This window comes from Anastrepha obliqua, chromosome 5, assembly GCF_027943255.1.
Source record: "Anastrepha obliqua isolate idAnaObli1 chromosome 5, idAnaObli1_1.0, whole genome shotgun sequence".
Lineage (NCBI taxonomy): Eukaryota > Metazoa > Arthropoda > Insecta > Diptera > Tephritidae > Anastrepha > Anastrepha obliqua.
The window spans coordinates 56237485-56257543 of record NC_072896.1 but is presented as its reverse complement, the minus strand read 5'-3'; the positions used below and the strand labels follow the sequence as shown (position 1 = coordinate 56257543).

At 36.7% G+C, this 20059-nt stretch overlaps 1 protein-coding gene across 2 annotated transcripts in view; it reads right to left on the bottom strand.

Annotated features, from left to right (window-relative positions):
* LOC129248218 (uncharacterized) overlaps positions 1-20059 on the bottom strand; it is a 138047-nt gene that overhangs the window by 4637 nt on the left and 113351 nt on the right. For both annotated transcript variants that reach the window (XM_054887685.1, XM_054887686.1), the window contains exons 3-5: positions 14022-14126; positions 11203-11401; positions 752-930 (exon numbers count right to left, since the gene is read on the bottom strand). In XM_054887685.1, the coding sequence (XP_054743660.1) occupies positions 752-930; positions 11203-11401; positions 14022-14126 (483 nt within the window). The remainder of the gene's footprint in view (positions 1-751; positions 931-11202; positions 11402-14021; positions 14127-20059) is intronic.

Genomic DNA, 20059 nt, shown 5'->3' with positions numbered 1-20059 from the left:
CTTGGGGAAAAACAAATCGACGCTGTATTTGCCTCGCCTGAGATGCAAACTGCTATTTGGTGTTGTTGGAATGCTTCAGAAAGAATAACGTTGAATCTGCATTAATTTTAATTTCATAGAATATATAAAAGCTATAAAAAGCAAATTTGATTTTCGGGTTCCGCGTACTCTAGGCCGCTAAGGAAATCCATCCATTGTCCTATTTTACGCCGTTTACGTCGTTTACTTTTTGTGTGTATGAAGACCTCGTTTCTCGGTTCTCGGCTCTACAATAATTCGCGATGATTTGTTTTTCCTCTTTCCTTTTCCCTTCATACCTCGTATTTCACTTTTGTCATATTTCACAAAAAATGAGTCACACAGCATGCTTGAGTGGAAATGGGTTGCTAGTACTGACATTCGTTCGAGATTGTGACCCTATATTATTATTTACTCAATGATTTCTATAATGTAGACTGTTTTTTTCTTTCTTTTGACTCCTGAGTACATGAGGGAAGGCGCTAAATAGTGGTAGTTGAGTAGTTTAATTTAAAATAACCGTTAAAGTAGGTCCAGTAAATTGAGTTGCGCTAGAGTTATTTAACTCTTAACTATGAAGAGGTAAACATAGTATTTTTAATTATTTTTATATATATAATATTTTTAATTATTTTTATATATATTATAATTATTTTTATATTATTTTTATTAAGCGTATGGAGAAACCTACACACACACGACCTAAATTGAGCCTAAATAATTGCTTTCTTACCTGAAGGCCCGGTCTCCGCGCTATAGAAACCCGTTTTCCCTCTCCACGGAGTAATGAAGTTGTGTAGTCGGCATCAATTTTATTGCAATCTTTTTTAAAATTGTTTTTATTTGTTGAAATACAGTGCGACGGGCAAATACAAAAGAGTATTCGCAACATGCAACATATGAATCCTAGTCCTAAAAAATATGAAATTTATCAAAACACATAATTAGTACGAGTATTATACAATATTAAATATATTTTTATTAGATGTCTAGGTGTTACTAGGTGCCACTGAGCTGAAGCTAGTGAACCGAACTTGTGGATTGCCTCTTCAATTAACAATAATATGCGTGTTATATTACGATTTTAAAGCAGTCAACAATTTCAATTCGATCATGTAGCCATTCAAGTTCCATTCAAATGAAATCTACGATGAATTCAGGTTCTAAAGTAAATAATATCAAAATAATGCTTCCTTATTATATTTACCTACTCACATTTGCCAGAAGAGTATTATAATATTATATTATTCACATAACGGTTGTGTGGAACAGCATAAATTAATCGAGAGGCATATAGTCGAGGACAGACCTACATATTTGCATATCTTCTATAACGGAAATATTTGTCCAACATTTTTTGAAAAATGTGAAATGTTAATTTGGCATTAAGGGAAATTTCATAAAAACAAAAATATTAGCACTTATAATAATAAAAGTAGGAATAAGTAATAAGTAAGATGTTGTTCGCGTGTTTTTTTTTATGAGCGGCTCTCAAACGATTTGGCATTGAACGCACCAATATTTCCCAATATTTCGCCATTATTAATTCAGTGTTCTTTGCAATTTCAACTTGCTTGAAATTTACCGACATCTGAATCTTCGCTTCAACCCCTACCACAGATACTCTATAGGGTTAAGATCTCGAGATTGTGGTTGACAAAATACCTATGAGCACTTTCGCAAGCCACATTTGAACGTCATGACCCATCTGCCTCGATTCGGCGCCTTGCTGAAAAGTGAGTATGCCCGATACTTTTAGTTTCCGTGCACTTTTTTAAGTTCTCTTTTAAAATATTTAACTATACAGTTTTGTTGGCGGCCGCCGTAGCCGAATGGGTTGGTGCGTAACTACCATTTGGAATTCACAGAGAGAACGTAGGTTCCAATCTCGGTGAAACACCATAATTAAGAACAAATTTTTCTAATAGCGGTCACCCCTCGGCAAGCAATGGCAAACTTCCGATTGTATTTCTGTCATGAAAAAGCCCCTCATAAAAATATCTGCCGTTCGGAGTCGGCTTGAAACTGTAGGTCCCTCCATTTGTGGAATAACATCAAGACGCACACCACAAATAGGAGGAGGAGCTCGGCCAAACACCCAAAAAAGATGTACGCGCCAATTATATATATATATATATATATATGTATATATAAGGTTGTCAAAAAAGTCTTGCGGTATTTCCGCAAGCTTGTCTTTGCAAGCGCGTAGTTCTAGTTGCATTCGTCGCATCGGTTAACGCTAGAGCTTTTTGGAAAGCTCTTTTCACGTGCTAACACGTGTTTGATTAATTGTTGTTTGCTTTTAGTCGTTCGTGAGTTATAGCGTCGCAAACATGGAGCAAAATAAAGAGAAAATACGGCGTATTTTACAGTACTACTACGATAAAGGCAAAAATGAATCTCATGCTGCCAATAAAATTTGTGCAGTTTATGTACCCGATACAGTTTCCATTTCCACCGCACAACGATGGTTTCAACGTTTTCGTTCTAGTGCAGAGGTGATCGAAGATGCGCCACGGTCCGGAAGGCCTGTCGTCAAAAATTGCGATAAAATCGCTGAATTGATCGAAAGAGACCGGCGTTGTAGCAGCCGTAGCATCGGCCAAGAGCTGGGCATGAGTCATCAAACCGTTATAAACCATTTGAAGAAGCTTGGATTCAAAACAAAGCTCGATGTATGGATGCCACACGACTTGACGCAAAAAAACATTTTTGCCCGTATGGATGCATGCGAATCGTTTCTGAATCGCAACAAAATCGACCCGTTTTTGAAGCGGATGGTGACTGGCGACGAAAAGTGGGTCACTTACGACAACGTGAAGCGCAAACGGTCATGGTCGAAAAGCGGTGAAGCTGCCCAGACGGTGGCCAAGCCTGGATTGACGGCCAGGAAGGTTCTTCTGTGTGTTTGGTGGGATTGGCAGGGAATCATCCACTATGAGCTGCTCCCCTATGGCCAAACGCTCAATTCGGACCTGTACTGCCAACAACTGGACCGCTTGAGTGCAGCACTCATGCAGAAGAGGCCATCTTTGATCAACAGAGGCCGAATTGTCTTCCATCAGGACAACGCCAGGCCACACACATCTTTGGTGACGCGCCAGAAGCTCCGGGAGCTCGGATGGGAGGTTCTTTTGCATCCACCGTATAGTCCGGATCTCGTACCAAGTGATTACCACCTATTTCTGTCCATGGCGAACGAGCTTGGTAGTCGGAAGTTGTCCTCAAGAGAGTCCTGTGAAAATTGGCTCTCCGAGTTTTGTTGACAATAGGGAAGCGAGCTTCTATAAGAGGGGCATTATGAAGTTGGCATCTCGTTGGGAACTCGTTATCGAACAAAACGGCGCATATTTGACTTAAATCGCATTATTATAACCAATTTTATGAACAATTGAAAATTCAATAAAAATACCGCAAGACTTTTTTGAGAACCTTATATATGTATTATATTATAAAGATCAACAGTGGAAAGGAATTTAATTAACTTGCTGATATCAATGCTTGGGAGCAATACTCAGGGACAACACTGACCTATAGCAAAAGAAAGGTTCTACATATGTATATGCCGAAAGCATAATTGTAACGTACAAACCTTAGCGTAAACAATTCGCCAATAGAGAACGTGGCCAATCTTAAAAAACTTGGTGTAATTTTTGATGATAAGAACACTTTAAAGCCCCACTGTTCAACACTAAGAACTAACCCTTTCACCAGGCTGAACATTATTAAATATTTGGCATCAAAGCACCTTCCTATACATCAAAACACACTTATCACCATTACTCGATTTCTCATATTATCTAAAATCGATTTCTGTCTACCCATTTACGGCTGGTGTGCCAAAAAGCATCTAAACCTTCTCAATGTCCCTTATCATTCAGCGGTCAGGCGTAGCCTTAACGCCTTCCCTACGTCTTCTATCAAGTGTGATTTAGCTGAAGTTGCAGTTTTTCTGCCGAGGCATTGGCTATCCTTCAAACGTCAGGGTATGCAACAAATAATAAGGGCAAATTCTTAATATGTACAGACAGCTTGGTAGTGTGTCTAGCGCTAAAAATATCCTTAATGATAATCAGATCGTTTGTCAAATCAGGGATAAATTAATAAAATATCCTAACAAAATACAGCTTCTATGGATACCTAGCCACATAGGCATCCCTGGAAATATAAAAGCTGATGCAGCAGCCAAAAATACATATTCGAGCCCCTCCATCACTCTATTAAATAATGTTACTTTTGACAATGTGATTAAAGTTTTCAATTATATGAAATGTGTTAATAAAGGGTTTTCCAATAACAGGTGTTATTTTGAATAGCCCGCTATTTCGGTAGATGTCACTTTTGAAGCTGTCATTTTTTGATATTTGACAAGTAGAAACTACGCCATTAATAAAAATGGAACGATATACTATGTATTAACCAACGCATTGAAATTATTAAAATTCACTATAAAAATGGTGAAAATTTGGCAGAGATGGTTCGTAAAACTCGAACATTTTTCGTGAAGCACCTTGTAGGACCGCAATACAGAAATTGGTGAAAAAATTCGAGCTTTTGGGACAAGTTGTTGTTGTTGAAGTGGTTGAGTATTTCCCCTGAAATAGTCCTAATTAGTGACCGGCACCGTTTTACTACCACCGTCCTCGTATAATGATATTTTTTGTTTTTTTTTTTTTTTGTTCTAAGTCAGATTCATTTAGTGAGGTCCAAGTATAGCAGCAAATTCTTTATCTCGATGTCTGAGATCTCATTGATTTGCTGCAAGAAAGGCTTACCAAAGGAGCGGAGTCGTGCCCTAGCTAGTCCTGGACATTCACATAAATTATGGAAAATACTTTCCTTCGCTCCTTCCGCTTGACAGCTTCTGCAGATAGGATTGAAGGGTAGGTTGCATGATCCCCTCCTTTCCAATGACCTGTAAGGGTTGCAGTGATGCGTGAGATGTTTGGCCGAGAGCATCCTAACAGATCATTCGTCCTTTGGATTTTGTATGACGGCCATGTGTGACCGGGAATCCATACCAAAGTGATTTCAAGCCAATGACTAAGCATTTCCAGCTCCTCTCTACACTGTAAGACCACTGTTGCCAACTCCAGAAAATCTGAGTCGCTAGGGCCAACATCAAAAGTCGCTAGATAGTCGCTAACTCCATCAGGAGCGGATCCTAAATTTCATTCTGAGAGGTGCCCAAGAGGCCAGCTGCGGACTTAAAATTTGTAGATGAATAATAATTAAACCAGTAATACTAACTCTACTGAAATTTGAGGAAAAATGTAATAAAACTTTTACAAAATTCATTCGGAAGCTGTTAAATAAATATAGGTATCTTTTTCATGTCACTTTTCCCCTATTGATAATATATATTCAATTATTTAACCAAATTTGTTACTCTAATGTTTTGTAGGAAATATTTTTAAGTACGTTCGTTGTAGTTTGTTTTTATTTGAGGTCGAAGAATTAACAAACGATAATTCCAGTGAAGAATTAGAAATCTCTTTTGAAGATGTTTTATGGAATGATGAGAGAATGGACTCATCGGACATTAAAGAAGAATAAATTATTTGTTAACTTACCTACCTGTCAATTAAGTGGAATATAGAAAATAAGAAAATTATATATTAGCATAAAATTAAGAAATCATACATAACAAATCTTTTTGTACATCTAATGCCTAATGTTTAATTAAGTATATTATGATCATTGTAACGATCAGATAAATTCTTTAAATTCCAATTTCACATCAGATCAAAAAATATGTGTGCTATTCATCTTCATCGTCTTCACTTAGTAAATTAAATAATTCTTCAGTCTCATGCTCATCTGATAAAGTTGCAGTTGAAGTAGAGGGTTGAATGTCGTCTAAAAACTGATATTGCTGTTCAACGGGTTTCGTTGTAAAGGAATAACTTTTGTTGGTTCCAATGAGTTGCAGCACTTCCGGCGATATTTCAAACGATGTACAATCTTTATTTTGTTTTTTTTAACTGATCTCTCAACAGAATTAGTGCATTAATTGTGTTTAACGACATTCTGTTGCGTTGTTTTGTTTTTATAATGTTCATAGAACTGAATACTCTCTCGACTTCGGCATTTGAATGTGGCAAGGATAGAATAGTGATTGCCAGTTTTGAAATCAAAGAAAAAGGATTCTCTCCTGCGGCATTTTTGTACTGTAAAACTTCACTCCAAAATTGAACAGTGTTTGGTTATTCCACTTAATGAAGTTGATATTATGCCATTCTTGCAGCATACCATCTCTGAAATCGTCATTAAAACCCAATTCTTTGGCTACATCGGCTATTGCATTATTTTTATTTACTTTTAATGTTTCTTCAACATTTAACAACGACATTTTTTTCAGAATAGCGACATTACTTGGTAGTCTTTGTTGAATCTCCTTCATGAGTTTCAGACTAAATTCAATGCATCTCTTCTTCAAATCATTTTTATTTTCTTACGGCAAACTTGACTGAAACAATTTCTGTTCAAATGCAAAGCCAAGGTGGGGACTAGCGTACATACATTCGTTCGGAACTATTGTCCTCAACAAATCAACAGTTGGAAAAACTATGTTTTTTCCTAGCGATTGTATGAGAAACATAAGAGTGTCGAGTAATTTTGTGGGGTCATTGTTTTCACCTTCAAATGCTTTTTGTGCTATTTGTACGTCTTTTAAAGTATGCTTAAGGTGAAACATGTAAAGTTGACTTAAGTCGTCACAATACATCTGGTACAAAAGATCAGCTGTGTGGCAATTGTCTTGAACTCTTGAAAGTGAAAAATGTAGCTTTAGGTCTTCCCATTGCTCCAGAATCCTGCGTACAGCTGGTTCAATTGAAATCCAACGAGTTGCACAGACTTTCAAAATTTTTAGCGGCTGTTTCCCGCAATTTATCGTTTCATAAATTTTTTTATATTCTCCTTGCCTTTTGGGAGAAATCGAAAACCAATTGTAGGTTTCCCGTACAAGAAATTCTATGTGTCTGGGTATAGTATTTACTAACGCGTGTGAAGCCGCAAGTTGTAGAGAGTGACATACGCAACGAATCAATACCAAATGTGATAAGCCATATTCTCTCTTGAGCAGTTCGAAAAGACCATTATTTACTCCGACCATTACAGAGGCATTATCAGTACAAATTCCTACCATATTAGCCATTGGGATTTTAAGATTTTTCAAAGAATTCACAAGAACAGCAGATAGGTTTTGAGCGTCTGCAGTTTCCACTGAGGCAAGCTTAAGAAATGCTGATCTAATGGTTTGGTTTTTTATACTATAGTACCTTATTTCGATTCCTAGTGTTTTTGAAACTGATACATCTGTGGATTCATCTATTAGTACACTGTATTTTTGATTACCTATATCGTGAACCAATGATTGCGTAAAATATGGGGCCAAAACTTCGGTTATAATGTTAGTACACTTTGTACGATGTAATTGCATGTTTTTAGCGCTTTCATCAGTGGAAAACAACTTTTGATCTACAGTTGAAATGGAGCAATGTTCAGCAATGAATAGAGAAAGGGCACCTTCCGCTCTGCTTGATATTCTAACCGTAGTTTTCGGAGCAATTTTCACAGGTAAAATGGTTTGTGTTTTTTTAAATCCAATTTTTGTTTGTGCTTATTAGATTTTAAATGTTTTTTAACATCACTTAGTTTAGCATAAAATTCTGTTACACATATTTGACATCTTGCTTTAGTTGAATCTCCAAAGACTGGTTTCAGCCATCCCTTGAATTCAGGCTGTGTTTCCCATACATCTTGATACTTTTGAACGTACTGCTTTTTTTTCAGAGGTAAATCCATATTTTATATTTACTTAAAATGAATTAAAAAGGACGCTAGAGGATAGTAAACAATCAACTGAGCCGATATCAATTCAATTGCTTCACGTACAGAACATAATAAAATCCGGGGATTCCCCGACCGCATTGCTCTTATGTGATCAGTGGTAAAAATAATTTGGTTACTCATTACAACTGCGTGAAACAAGGTCGATAATTTATCGACGATAACACACCAATAGGTAGTGCGTTATTTTATCTATAGTCAGTAAATTGTTACTGAGTATGGAAGGTAAAGGGGATTCACGGGTAATCAAGTTGACAGAAAAGTATCTAAAACGGTTTTGATTTGCTCTTCAAAAGTCGCCAGATAAGTCGCTAAATCATTTTTGTCGTCAAAACTTTTTTTTTGTCGCCAAGACTCAAGCAAAAGTCGTCACTTCTAGCGACAAAGTCGCTAAATTGGCAACACTGTGTAAGACTAGTTTGGATGAAATGGAGTTGGAGTCTAAGGTCTTTATAGCTGATTGACTGTCTGAGAAGATAGCTACTCTTGCACCAACTTCCTTGTAGAGTTTTAGTGATTTACATGCTTCTCTGATCGCCAGCAGTTCTGCCGGGAACACGCTGGCATAGACAGGAAGACGAATTGACTGAGATAGGTTAAGCGGAAGCCAGTTCCCACACCACAGTTCATCTTAGAACCATCGGTATAGATTTCGATATCGTATCTTCCAATCACCTTCCCTTCGCTCCATTCGGCTCTCGGTGGAAAACGCACCGTAAAGTATTTCTTAAAGTTCGGGAACAGTGTATGTAGCCTGATCTGTTTTTGAGCAGCGAGGGTCCTTGTAGGAGAATCCTACTGTGACCGTACAACCTTGTTGCCCAGCTTCCTATGTCTCTGAGTCTCGCCGCGCTGCAAGTAGCGATTGTTTTGATTTGCAAATCTAATGGTAGCAGATGCGTTAGTACATTGAGCGCTTCAGTAGGACTGGTGCCAAGCGCTCCTGTAGTTAAGATACACGTTGTTCTTTGTACCTTGTTCAGCTTAGTTTTGTTGTATTTTTTTTCTGTTGCAGACGAGTGCGGCATATGTTAGTATTGGCCTTACAATGGCTGTGTAGGACCAATTGGTTAGTTTTATTTGTGACCCCATTTTTTACCTAACATTCTCTTACACGTGTAAAGTGCTATATTCGCGTTACCCTGTACTCTACGTTGGACTTCCAGCTGAGTTTGGGGTCTAGGATAACATCTAGGTATTTGGCCTGTTGGGTTAGCGTTAGACTAACGCCGTTTAGTTTTGGGAGATTAAAGTTCGGTACCTTGGTTTTCTTAGTGAATAGCATCAGTTCAGTTTTTCTCGGGTTTACACTTAAACCACAGTCCGTGCCCAATTGCTTAGTAATACCAGAGCTCCTTTCATAATCGCACGGATTGTGGTTGGAAACACTCCTGAAACCATGAGCACTATGTCGTCCGCGTACGCCACTACTTTCATTCCCCTTCGGTTGAATTTGGTAAGTATATTGTTGACAACTAGTAACCACTGTAGAGGGGATAAGACTCCTCCCTGAGGGGTTCCCCTGTTGACAGAGCGTTTTACCGTGCTGCTGCCTACCTCACCGATGATTATTCTAGTTTTAAGCATGTTCTCTATCCATTCGTTGAGACTTATGTCTGCGCCTAACATACTAAGAGCCTCAATTATGGATCTTGTGCTAACATTGTTGAACGCCCCCTCTATGTCGAGAAAAGCGATTAGTGAGTATTCTTTGTATTCTATGCTCCTTTCAATGGCACTTCAATCGTACTTACAACCTCGTGAAGAGCTATCTCCGTGGATTTTCCTTTGAGGTAGGCATGTTGAGATGGTGAAATCGTTGTGTCTGTAATCTTCTCCCTGAGATATACATCCAGCAATCGCTGGAGAGTTTTGAGAATAAAAGAGGATAAGGTGATGGGTCTGAAATCTTTCGCTGTATCATAACAGCGTCTACCAGCTTTGGGAATAAAAATCCCCTTAAACCTCCTCCAGCCGTTTGGAATATGCCCTAGCATAAGGCTTTTCCTGAAAAAGACCTCCAGCCAAGGAATCGTCGTTTCTCGAGTTTTCCACAGCATGGCTGGGAATATCCCGTCTGGGCCGGCTGTTTTGTATGGTTGAAAGTTTTTCATCGCCCATAGTATTCTATCTTGGGATACGATGTGATTGGTTGTATTGGATGCCAGGTTGGACGTTGTGACAATTTAGTGATGTGAAGAATAAAACCCGTGCACGTTGCTCAAGAACAGCTGAAAATATTGCTGTTGTAGCCGAAAGTGTTGAAGAAAACCCAGGTTTGTCCATTCCTCGTCGTTCTTTGGAATTAGGCATTCCACAAACGTCATTACACCGTATTTTGCATAAAGATTTGAGTCTTAAGGCTTATAAAGTCCAGTTAACACAAGAACTCAAGCCGGCCGATCATCAACAGCGTCGTGTCTTTGCTGATTGGGTCGTTGAAATGCATGAAAATGATCCGGAATTCCATCGAAAAATCATCTTGTGTGATGAGGCCTATTTCCACCTCGGTGGCTTCGTCAACAAGCAAAATTGTCGAATACGCGGTTCGGAAAATCCAAAAGTTGTAAAGCTTCTCTATCCTGAGTGTGTGACTGTTTGGTGCGGTTTATGGTCCGGCGGAGTTATTGGACCTTACTTTTTCAAAAATAAAGCTGGACCAACAGTTACGGTGAATGGATTGCGCTATCGAGAGATGATTAACGATTTTTATGGCCGGAATTGGATGGTATTGATCTGGACAACATTTATTTTCAACAAGACGGCGCTACGTGCCACACAAGCAACGGAACCATTGATCTTTTATCAAAATAACCACCTGGAAAGCCCTTTATATCAAACCATATTTGAATTGTACAGTTAGAAATAATTCATTTTGTAATCGTCATTAATATTTTGTGCGTACTGAAGTTTAAGTTATTGTTTGCATTTTATAATAATACACTTGAACCGGAATCCTTTGAATTAAAAATGCAGAAAATGTGCCATTATATAATATTATTATTTTAAATTATTCCGACTGACAACATAATATACATATTATACATACATGCATACATACGTAGATAAACATTCAATGGTAGTTACGACGGTGCAAAGAAACAAAAAATTTATTAAAACTGCATACTGTAGCTATTTTTGAACAATATGTGTCAAAAAATCCCCACTCTGTGGTGTGGTTCATTGTTCGAAACAGCCACTCCCGTCGAAATATTGTTTTCGGAACTAGTCTGTCATTTTGCAAATATAATATTAACGCAAATTGATTTCTACCATTTCGAGTGTCATCAGCGGAGCCAGACAATGACGGATTTTTGCTACTGGACTTACCTATTAACGAAGGTCCGATGAGGCGCAATTCCACTGTTTTGAAGCCTTTTTCTCCCGTTCCGACAAATGCTATTACCAAACCCAAAGCAATTGTACCGAGACCCACATATAGGAAGGCGTTCGCAAAAGTACTGGGCCCTCGTAATACCCCTAAGAGGTCTTCGTCATCAGATGAGCCGCCCAAGGATGCATCTTGAATCTGTGTAAAAATATATTGAATGCTTCATTATTAAGAAACTGGCAAGTTAAGGATATTTCATAATGATATGTTAATTAGCGAATGTTTATCTGCCTTGACTAAGCCCAGTCTCAGTCTCACATTGACTGCACGATATAGAGAATACAGAAGGTGGCGCCTTCCGAAAACCGTTACAAATCAGAAAATATATAAACTTCTGCGTGCAAATGTATGCACTTCCTTAAGTCAATTGGGCATAGAGTTTCCAATTTGGTAGTCTCGTCGACAGTAATCTTCCAGGAGCCTCCGAAAGTGTTCAATAGGGTTTAATTATAGAGAAACAATAATTTATGCTTGGGATTATTGTTTTGTCGAAAAAAGTAATCATTTGATAACCCCAGCATGTCGGTGCCTTGTTTTGAATTTCGTTTTAAAATACCTAAATAAGCAAACATATTAATTGTTGAATTAATACACTGCAATTTTGTCACGTGACCAGCTGTCATACACCCCACATCATTACCGCAACCTCATCTGTGCCAGAACTCCTCCACACAATTTTGCTCTTTTGATGTGTAAAATGCAAAACTTGTTTTCATAAAAAAACCATGGATTACAACGGTATTGTACACTACCCATTTTTGCAAGAAGGTTAGACAGTTAATAAGGACTATTATTTGCGCATTATGGGACGTTTACGTGAACCAATTTGCCAAAAAAGAAAGGATTTTTAGAAAAACAACTCGTGGGTTTTTAACCATGATAACATACCGTCGTAGGGTGCCATCATTATCTGCGGACTTACGATCAATAACAAAACGAATACCATACAATCGCTATCGAATTCACCTGATATGGCTCTCTGCGATTCTTTTCTGTTTCTGATCAAGTCAAACAACCACTACGGGAACACGTTTTAACAGTCGAAAGGAAGTAATGGAAAAATCGACGATGGCTCTGAGGCTATAACGAAAATGTTTTGAGAGCTGGATGAAACGCCGTTGAACTTTGAAGGCGATAATATATTTTTCGAGAAATAAACTTGCATTTTGAGTTTTCTGAATATATTCCGGGACCTTTTTGATCAAGGTGGTATTTATTCAAGGCTATTACTGCCTAAGGTGTGTCTGCTGATGATCTCAATTGTGCCATTGTAATTCCAAGAAGGAGCTTGCTTGAATTACAAAAACATGTGTTGCACAATTTCATGTTCGATGTGAACTTTTGGCAAAAGTATAGCGTTCTAACTCAAAAATTCCAGTATTGGGCGCAATGTCTTTTTAAGCAATGCGCGAGATTTTGAGGATTCTTATACTGGGAAAACTCTTTATAATACTCTGAGGTCAATGTTGAAGGAATTGGAATTCCATTTATACTGTTTATTTCCAATGTATCGAAAGATTACAGAGCAAAGCTGAGCTTCTTCATTTTAACGAATCACGCCCATTTTATGGGACCCGCTGTATGTTCGACATCGGAAAGCTGCAATGAAGCAAGCCGCCGGCGTAGAAGAAATCGGATTTTGGCGAAGCCGAAAACAATTGGCACGAAGAGCAAAAGATGCTGCCTAAAACGGCACCGTTCGATCAAGCGCAACATGAGCCATGTGGGATCAATATCCGGAGCTGAAAAAGGAAGAGAAACGTATTATCAGAAGGAAGAACCAAGATGTCAAAATACGTGAGTGCGAGGAGCTTGAGATGACTTATAGGACAGCTACTGGGCTAACGTAGCCGGCATAATGAATCGGCTGTGTTAGTGATATACGAGAAACATTGGCACAATGTCACTTCGTTGTCGTCTAAACAACGACTGATCTGACGAGTGTGTGAATATGTGTGAGATTATTGTGCAGATTACGAAACAAAACAAAGCAAGCTTCACTCGTATTGCTTTGTTGCCATCTGAACAACGACTGAATTCGGCTGGCGAATCCCCCGAGGCGTGGTAGCCGAAGTTCCCCTCACAATTTTTTTTCATCATAGTTATTGGCCAAACCTGGTTAAACTAACATCCTTGGGCCATACTATTAAAAATTTGTGCACAATGTTTACACGTACGACGACACACAGCAACGAATTAACATAGGCCGGTACCCCATTATCATGGCAATCAGTTATTGCCGGTTAGCTGTCATTTTTCCTGAGAGATACGAGCCACATCGAAACAAATTTTTGTGTGAAGGGCACTTGATCTCTTGATAATAAGCATTGTGTGATGGCGTCAATCATTCTATGAAAGCGCTTAAAAAAATTGCTAAAGAAAAGGAAAAAAGGAAAAACCAAAATTTGGGATCCTTTCGCTTTTAGTGCAAAGGAAGCACTAAGCACGATTTGGAAGCCTAGCACACAAATAAAATGGCGAAAAACAAATTTCTTCAAACCAAACTTTTACGTTCATTTCAATGATGTTCGCACAGTGAAAATTTCGTCGAATTTACAGTTCACGCAGGCAATACTTATCAAGATATTTTTCCTGATATTTATTATTCTTCATGAGCAAGAAATTGTCTCTATTTATTATATATTTATAGATATATTCTCTGACATAAGTATCGAAATATAAAAGTAGTTGGGTAGTTGCGGGGTAATAACTACCTGAAGAGAAGTAGAAAAAATATGTATGTTGAAAAAATACTTACACGGTTGCGTTTCACCCAACGACGATGGCAAGCTGCTTGTTGTTGCGCTTCTTGTACGCTGCAACGTCGTCCCCGTTCCAGCCAAGCAGCACGACCTCGAGTACACTGATCGTTGATATAAATTCATTCGCATGTAGCAGAAATCAATCATTCGAAAATAGAGATACATATACAAATATATAAAGTAGAAATGTTTAGCATGGGGTTATTTAAAAGTTTGAAAAAACATGCAATATGCATTCATATATTACCAGTACAAATACAAATAATGCGTTATACTTAGTGTAATGAAAATGAATGGATGTATGAAAACCGAAATAAATATACAATGAATTAATAAATTAGTTTGTATAAAAGGACTTATGCATACACAAATAGATATATACATAATAGATTCATGCCATTAAATATGCAACCTCTCAATTAATGACAGGTCCTTCAGGTCTGATGAACATTAAAACTAGAATAACATGACATACACATATTTTTTCTGCTATTTGCTGAAATTTCTCTTGCTTATGAAGGGGGTTATCTTATACAGAAGGTTCTGTTTTTATGCGGTAGATACGTTCCGCAAGAAACAGCATAAAAAAAGCTACTAGTTCTATAGTAAAACTATAGATACGTTTCAAATGCTAAAACCGCATAAATCTGAAATAATGTAATAAAATCGCATAAAAAAGGGCACTAGTCCCATGTTATAACTATAGATACGTTCCATAGACCGCATGAATCTGAAATAATTAAATAAAATCGCATAAACAAAATATTGAATTTTTGAAAATTATATCTTTATTTAAGAAACGTCAGAATCGAAAAATAAATTTAAGTCAGAAGTAGAATCAGACAATACCCACATGTTGCGCGTTCGTTTAGGATTTGGCGTAAAATCACTTTCGTCACTTTAGGAAATGTACACGTCTGATCTAGATAGTTATGCAGTCGGTTCCATACTTGTAAGGTTAGCATTTCTGATGTAATCTGTGATGAGTTTTTGCTTAGCTGGTTTAGAATCTTGTTTATATGTACAATTTCCGATAGGTCGACATGCATTTTGTAATTAAAAAAAAAAACCGCACTATTTCAAAACCGCATAAAAAAAAGCCGCATAAAAACAGAACCTACTGTACTTCATATTAACTTCCCGTTCTGATAAGTCGAAGCTATTTTGTGTCGCCTAAATGTGTTAAAACATGGAACAAATTTAAAATATGGACTTTAATGACAGGTTACCATTTAGCCCCCAAAAAGAGTAGCGCTCACTGGGGCGAGAATTCTAAATTGGGCCTTGCATTGCCATTAAATAACGAAAGGGGAATCACTAAATAGATATAGGTAAGAGCGAATAACCGAACAATGACTGGCACGACGAAGTGGTGGCTGATGAAATTCAGCAGGACGAAAATCTGTTTTTTGTGACGAAACTTGTACCATACATTTTTCCTTTCTTGTGTCGTTTGAGGAAAATTTTTAAAATACTCAATTAACAAAAAAATGTTCAACATATATAATACCACCTTGCTCGAAAGTTCCCTCTCTAAGTCAACTGATTTGTGTTAAGTTTTTTTTTAGGTTGCCACACCTGTAATTAATATTACTACCAAAATTTTATCGCCATTGCTTGATATTTGCAGAAGCTACGGCGTCTTGAGTAAATCTACCTCTGCACGTGTTTTTGATTTTTAACATTTTTAAAAATGGATTTGATTTTGCAACAAGGAGTTTGTATTAAATGTTGCATTAAAAATGGATTTAATGGTGCGAAAACTTTAAAAATGTTGGGGAACTGCTTCAGTAATGATACTCTAAAGAAAACAGCCGCTTATGAGTTGTATTGAAGGTATCGTGAGTCCATCGAGGATGACGAACGTAGTGGCAGGTCGTCGATATCGAAAACTAATGAAAACAGTCATAAAGAGAAATAAAAGTTGATTAATAACTGCAAATTAACCATCAGTAAGTTGGCAGAGGACTTGAATATTGCTTATGGATCCGTTCAGGAAATTGTAATTAATATTTTGGCTTGCAGCATGTTGCAGCAAAGTTGGTTGCAAAGGACCTGAATTTCAGGCAAAAAATGGGCCGCTTTGATACCGCCAATTACATGATTTCCAAGCCTGAATCAGACCTATCATTGATCAACCCATTATTACTGGAGATGAGATATAGGTTTACGAGTACGACACGCAATCCAGACATCAGGTGCGTGAGCAGAGAACTCCGAATGAAACAAGACCAAGAAACCACGTCGTTTTCAGTTAAAAAAGAGAGCGGTTCTCACAGTTTTTGTGGATGACAATGGTATTGTACCACACGAATTTTTGCCAGAGTGTCTGACAGTTAATAAGGATTATTATTTGCCTGTTATGAGACGTTTACGTAAATCAATTCCTCAAAAAAGAAAGAATTTGCAAAAAAATCACTCGTAGATTTTGCACCGAGATTATGCACTGTCCAAGTGTGTGTCATCATTACCCGTGAATTTTTGACCGAGAATGAAACGACAACAGTCATTGAATTCACCTGATATGGCTCCCTGCTATGTTTTTCTCACGTTCTCACAGCTGAAAGGAAGCAATTGGAAAATCGAAAACGGCTGTGATGGCTATACCGGATATAGAGTTCCAGAAATGTTTCGAGAGCTGAGTCAAAAGTTGGCATAAGTGCGTTGCAATTGATAGAGAGAACTTTGAAGGCGATAACATCACTTTTGAGGAATAAACTTAAACTTTGAACTCTCCGGGAACTTTTTGTTCAAGATGGTAATTCATGTAAACAATGTGTGTGTAGCTTCTATGACAATTGTCACAGTACTGAGGCTGGGAAGAAACTTATCAGGCTTCAAAAATAATTTCAACTTACTTTATTTCCATTAAAAAAAATAAAAAAGTTTCGCCGACCCGCCCAAAATATATGAATGGTATTTAGCACACATACACATATGTATGAATGTACTACCTACTATGAATTCTAACATATATACATATATATAATATATATGTATACAATTTTATAAAATTATATAAAAAAAATTCTTCATTAATAGACGTAAAATGTACCATCAAAAAAAGAAAGACACTAAGGACCCGAAAATGAGATCTACGAGTATAGCATTCCTAAATTTTCCATTTCAATTCTGATAAAAACAAATATGTATGTAATCATGCGTATGATAAGCAAGCAATAAAAAAATACGTATGTACATTTGTTCACTCGCACAAATTAATACAAATCCAAATGTAATAGCTACACACATGCAGTGATTGAAGTACAAGCGAAGAACCTTTTGTAGAAAATGTATGCATGTTAAAACTAAAATAAAACAGATTTGAAAGGCAATCTTTTGCGTGCAGTACTGTAGTTGATATGAAAGTCTCTACATTTCCCCACTACTAGAAAATTATGTACAAAATTGTATAGTATTGCTATTATGTACCTAACATTTTATTTAGTATACATACAGTTAATTTTTGCTGAAGTGAATTTCTAAAATAATTTTATTACATTACCCTAGTAACAATACAATTAAAATTTTTATTTTTAATGAGGGCAGTAACATATGATGTAATGTAATGCTTAATATAATACAAATTTTGTATTTTTCACTCACGCTATATTGAATGTTCACTAAATTTAACCACAAGCTCGTATTACTTGTTTATAATTTTCGTGAAAAATATTATGCTGTGAGAAATGTTTGAGTTTAATATTCTTTTAAAACTCCTTTATTATTGTTAATTTTTATTTTATTGATTGACAACAGAATGAATGAAGTTTTTAAACAATTATTTTTACTAATTGCTTAAAAATTACTTCTAATACAACCCACTTTTATTTTTAGTTATGTAACATCTTAGAGGCTAACGGCATAGATGACTAGATGGGTAACTCTTTTTCATGTGAGAGCGCTGAAAAATGTGCATTTTTTATAACATTTGCCAATATTTCCACACCGGTAGAAACATGAATTGGGTATTTTTTGAACAAAAATTGCGAATTTTTAGTTTCCACACCACCATTGAGGTTAGTATTTAGTGTGCGGTTGCCCAATAGCCTTGTATCACTCGTATACACCTACATATACTACAAATAAGCACAATCCCTATGAAATATGTACTTAAATAAGCAAAAATTTAAAAATTTATATGTAAAGGAAATTATTTAAAACTGAACAAAAGTTATTTAATAATAATAAAGTAATGAACACGAAAACAAAAGTTATAATTAAGTACATGGCATATTGCGATTTTTTAATATAACACAAAAAGTGGGTAACAAAAAAAAATTTTAAACCACGAACAGAATAAGTTAAAGGAGATTACCTTTAATTTTTGTAAAATATCTCAAACTCAAATTCAATTCCCTTACCTACGCTTTTTAGCCATAGAATATTTACGTATATATAATTTTACATAAACCAATACACAGTTTTCAATAAAATTACATGAATGTGCGAGTAAAACGTATTCATATGCATATGTACACAAGACGAATTAAAAGTAGAAGCCGAAAAGGATATAACGAGCTTTGGATTCTGCAAACTCACTTCAATTCAAATTATTACATTTCAATTGAATTAATTTTAAGACAAATAGTTATGAAAATTTCAACAAGTTATTTCTCCATTAAGAAAAAAAAACTGTTTTCGTCAGTTATTTTTGGCGCGTTTCTTCTGGCAGCCTGCCATTTCGCCTATCAGCTGTTCAAAATCTCATAATGTGTGAATGCTGCCAAGTTTGGAAACATCCTCATGGGCGCGCTTTCTCTCAAAATGAAAGAGTTTCCCATCTTATTAACTATGCTAACGGGCAGAGTCTATGCAAAAATGCTTAAAAAAAACTTTCCCATGCAGCTATCAGTTATTAAGACATACTTTTTGTTACTATTTTCTTATTTTGAGAAAAGAGGACAAGGCAACCCTGCCAACACTCTTTTCTTATATTAGACAGCGGTCATGCAGAGCAAATTTTGTTACTTCAACTTTATGAATTCTTTATTAGTGTTTCCGTCGTGTATACCTTGCAATTGTTCGTTTCTCGTTCGTTTATACAGTCAAAAACAACACTTAGAAGAACGTGAACAAAGGGTGTTGACAGACCACGAACATCACAAGTCATAAGTTGAAACAACGAATGTTTCCCTGTGTGATCGCGGTCTACTAATACCCATTAAGTGCTTCCAAACAAATGCAATTTTTGGCAGCTCTTTTATATTTATTTATACAAGTTGCTTCATCTATTCGCCACTTGCTTACACATAGCGAATGGAAGGAGCCTATTTTTCTTAAAGGAAATGTTTTTCTATGAGAGTGCCAAATATTAAATGTGTAAACTTCTTTGCCACTACTATTTCATATAGGTATGAATAACATTTTCATTAAACATTTTCTTGAGAGGCCCGTACTAATATCGTTAGGTACCAACAATTTTAGGAGTCTTTTATACATTTTCTCACGGACATTGGCCACTAAATTCGAAAATTCTATTACGAAGATATTTAATAACTATGTTTACTTACTTCCATATTGCACAGTAATAATTGTGGATTCATTATTTATGCTTTTCATATTTTTTTGTTTGTTTTAATTTCATTTTCGTAATTTGGAAAGTCGAACAAATTCTTTGAGAGGGCTGAAGGATTTTTGTTACAAGGAAGTTTTCTTACTTGCTCGCGTTGATTTCTCTCGATTTCTACCGTTTTTTCTTCTCCAAAGATGCCGTTTTAGCCGTCAAAGGGATTATGACTAACCTCAGGAGTGCGCGTCATTTGCGAATTGTGGCGAATTATAAACACTAAGCTATGCAATAAAATTTTCGCTGGCTAAAACGTTTGTATCCATTCGGATGACATGGTAATGCCAAGAGAGCTGCAGGGTCTGATTCTAGTCTATGCCACTCATTGTGACATCGTTGTCGCCAACGTGCAACGTAATATTTATGTGCATTGACTTGCGTTGTAAACTATGGTAAGAATAATTGGAGACGACAGGTTGGCTGGTGCAGCAACAAGCTCCACTCTAAGCACAAAAGCACAAAAAA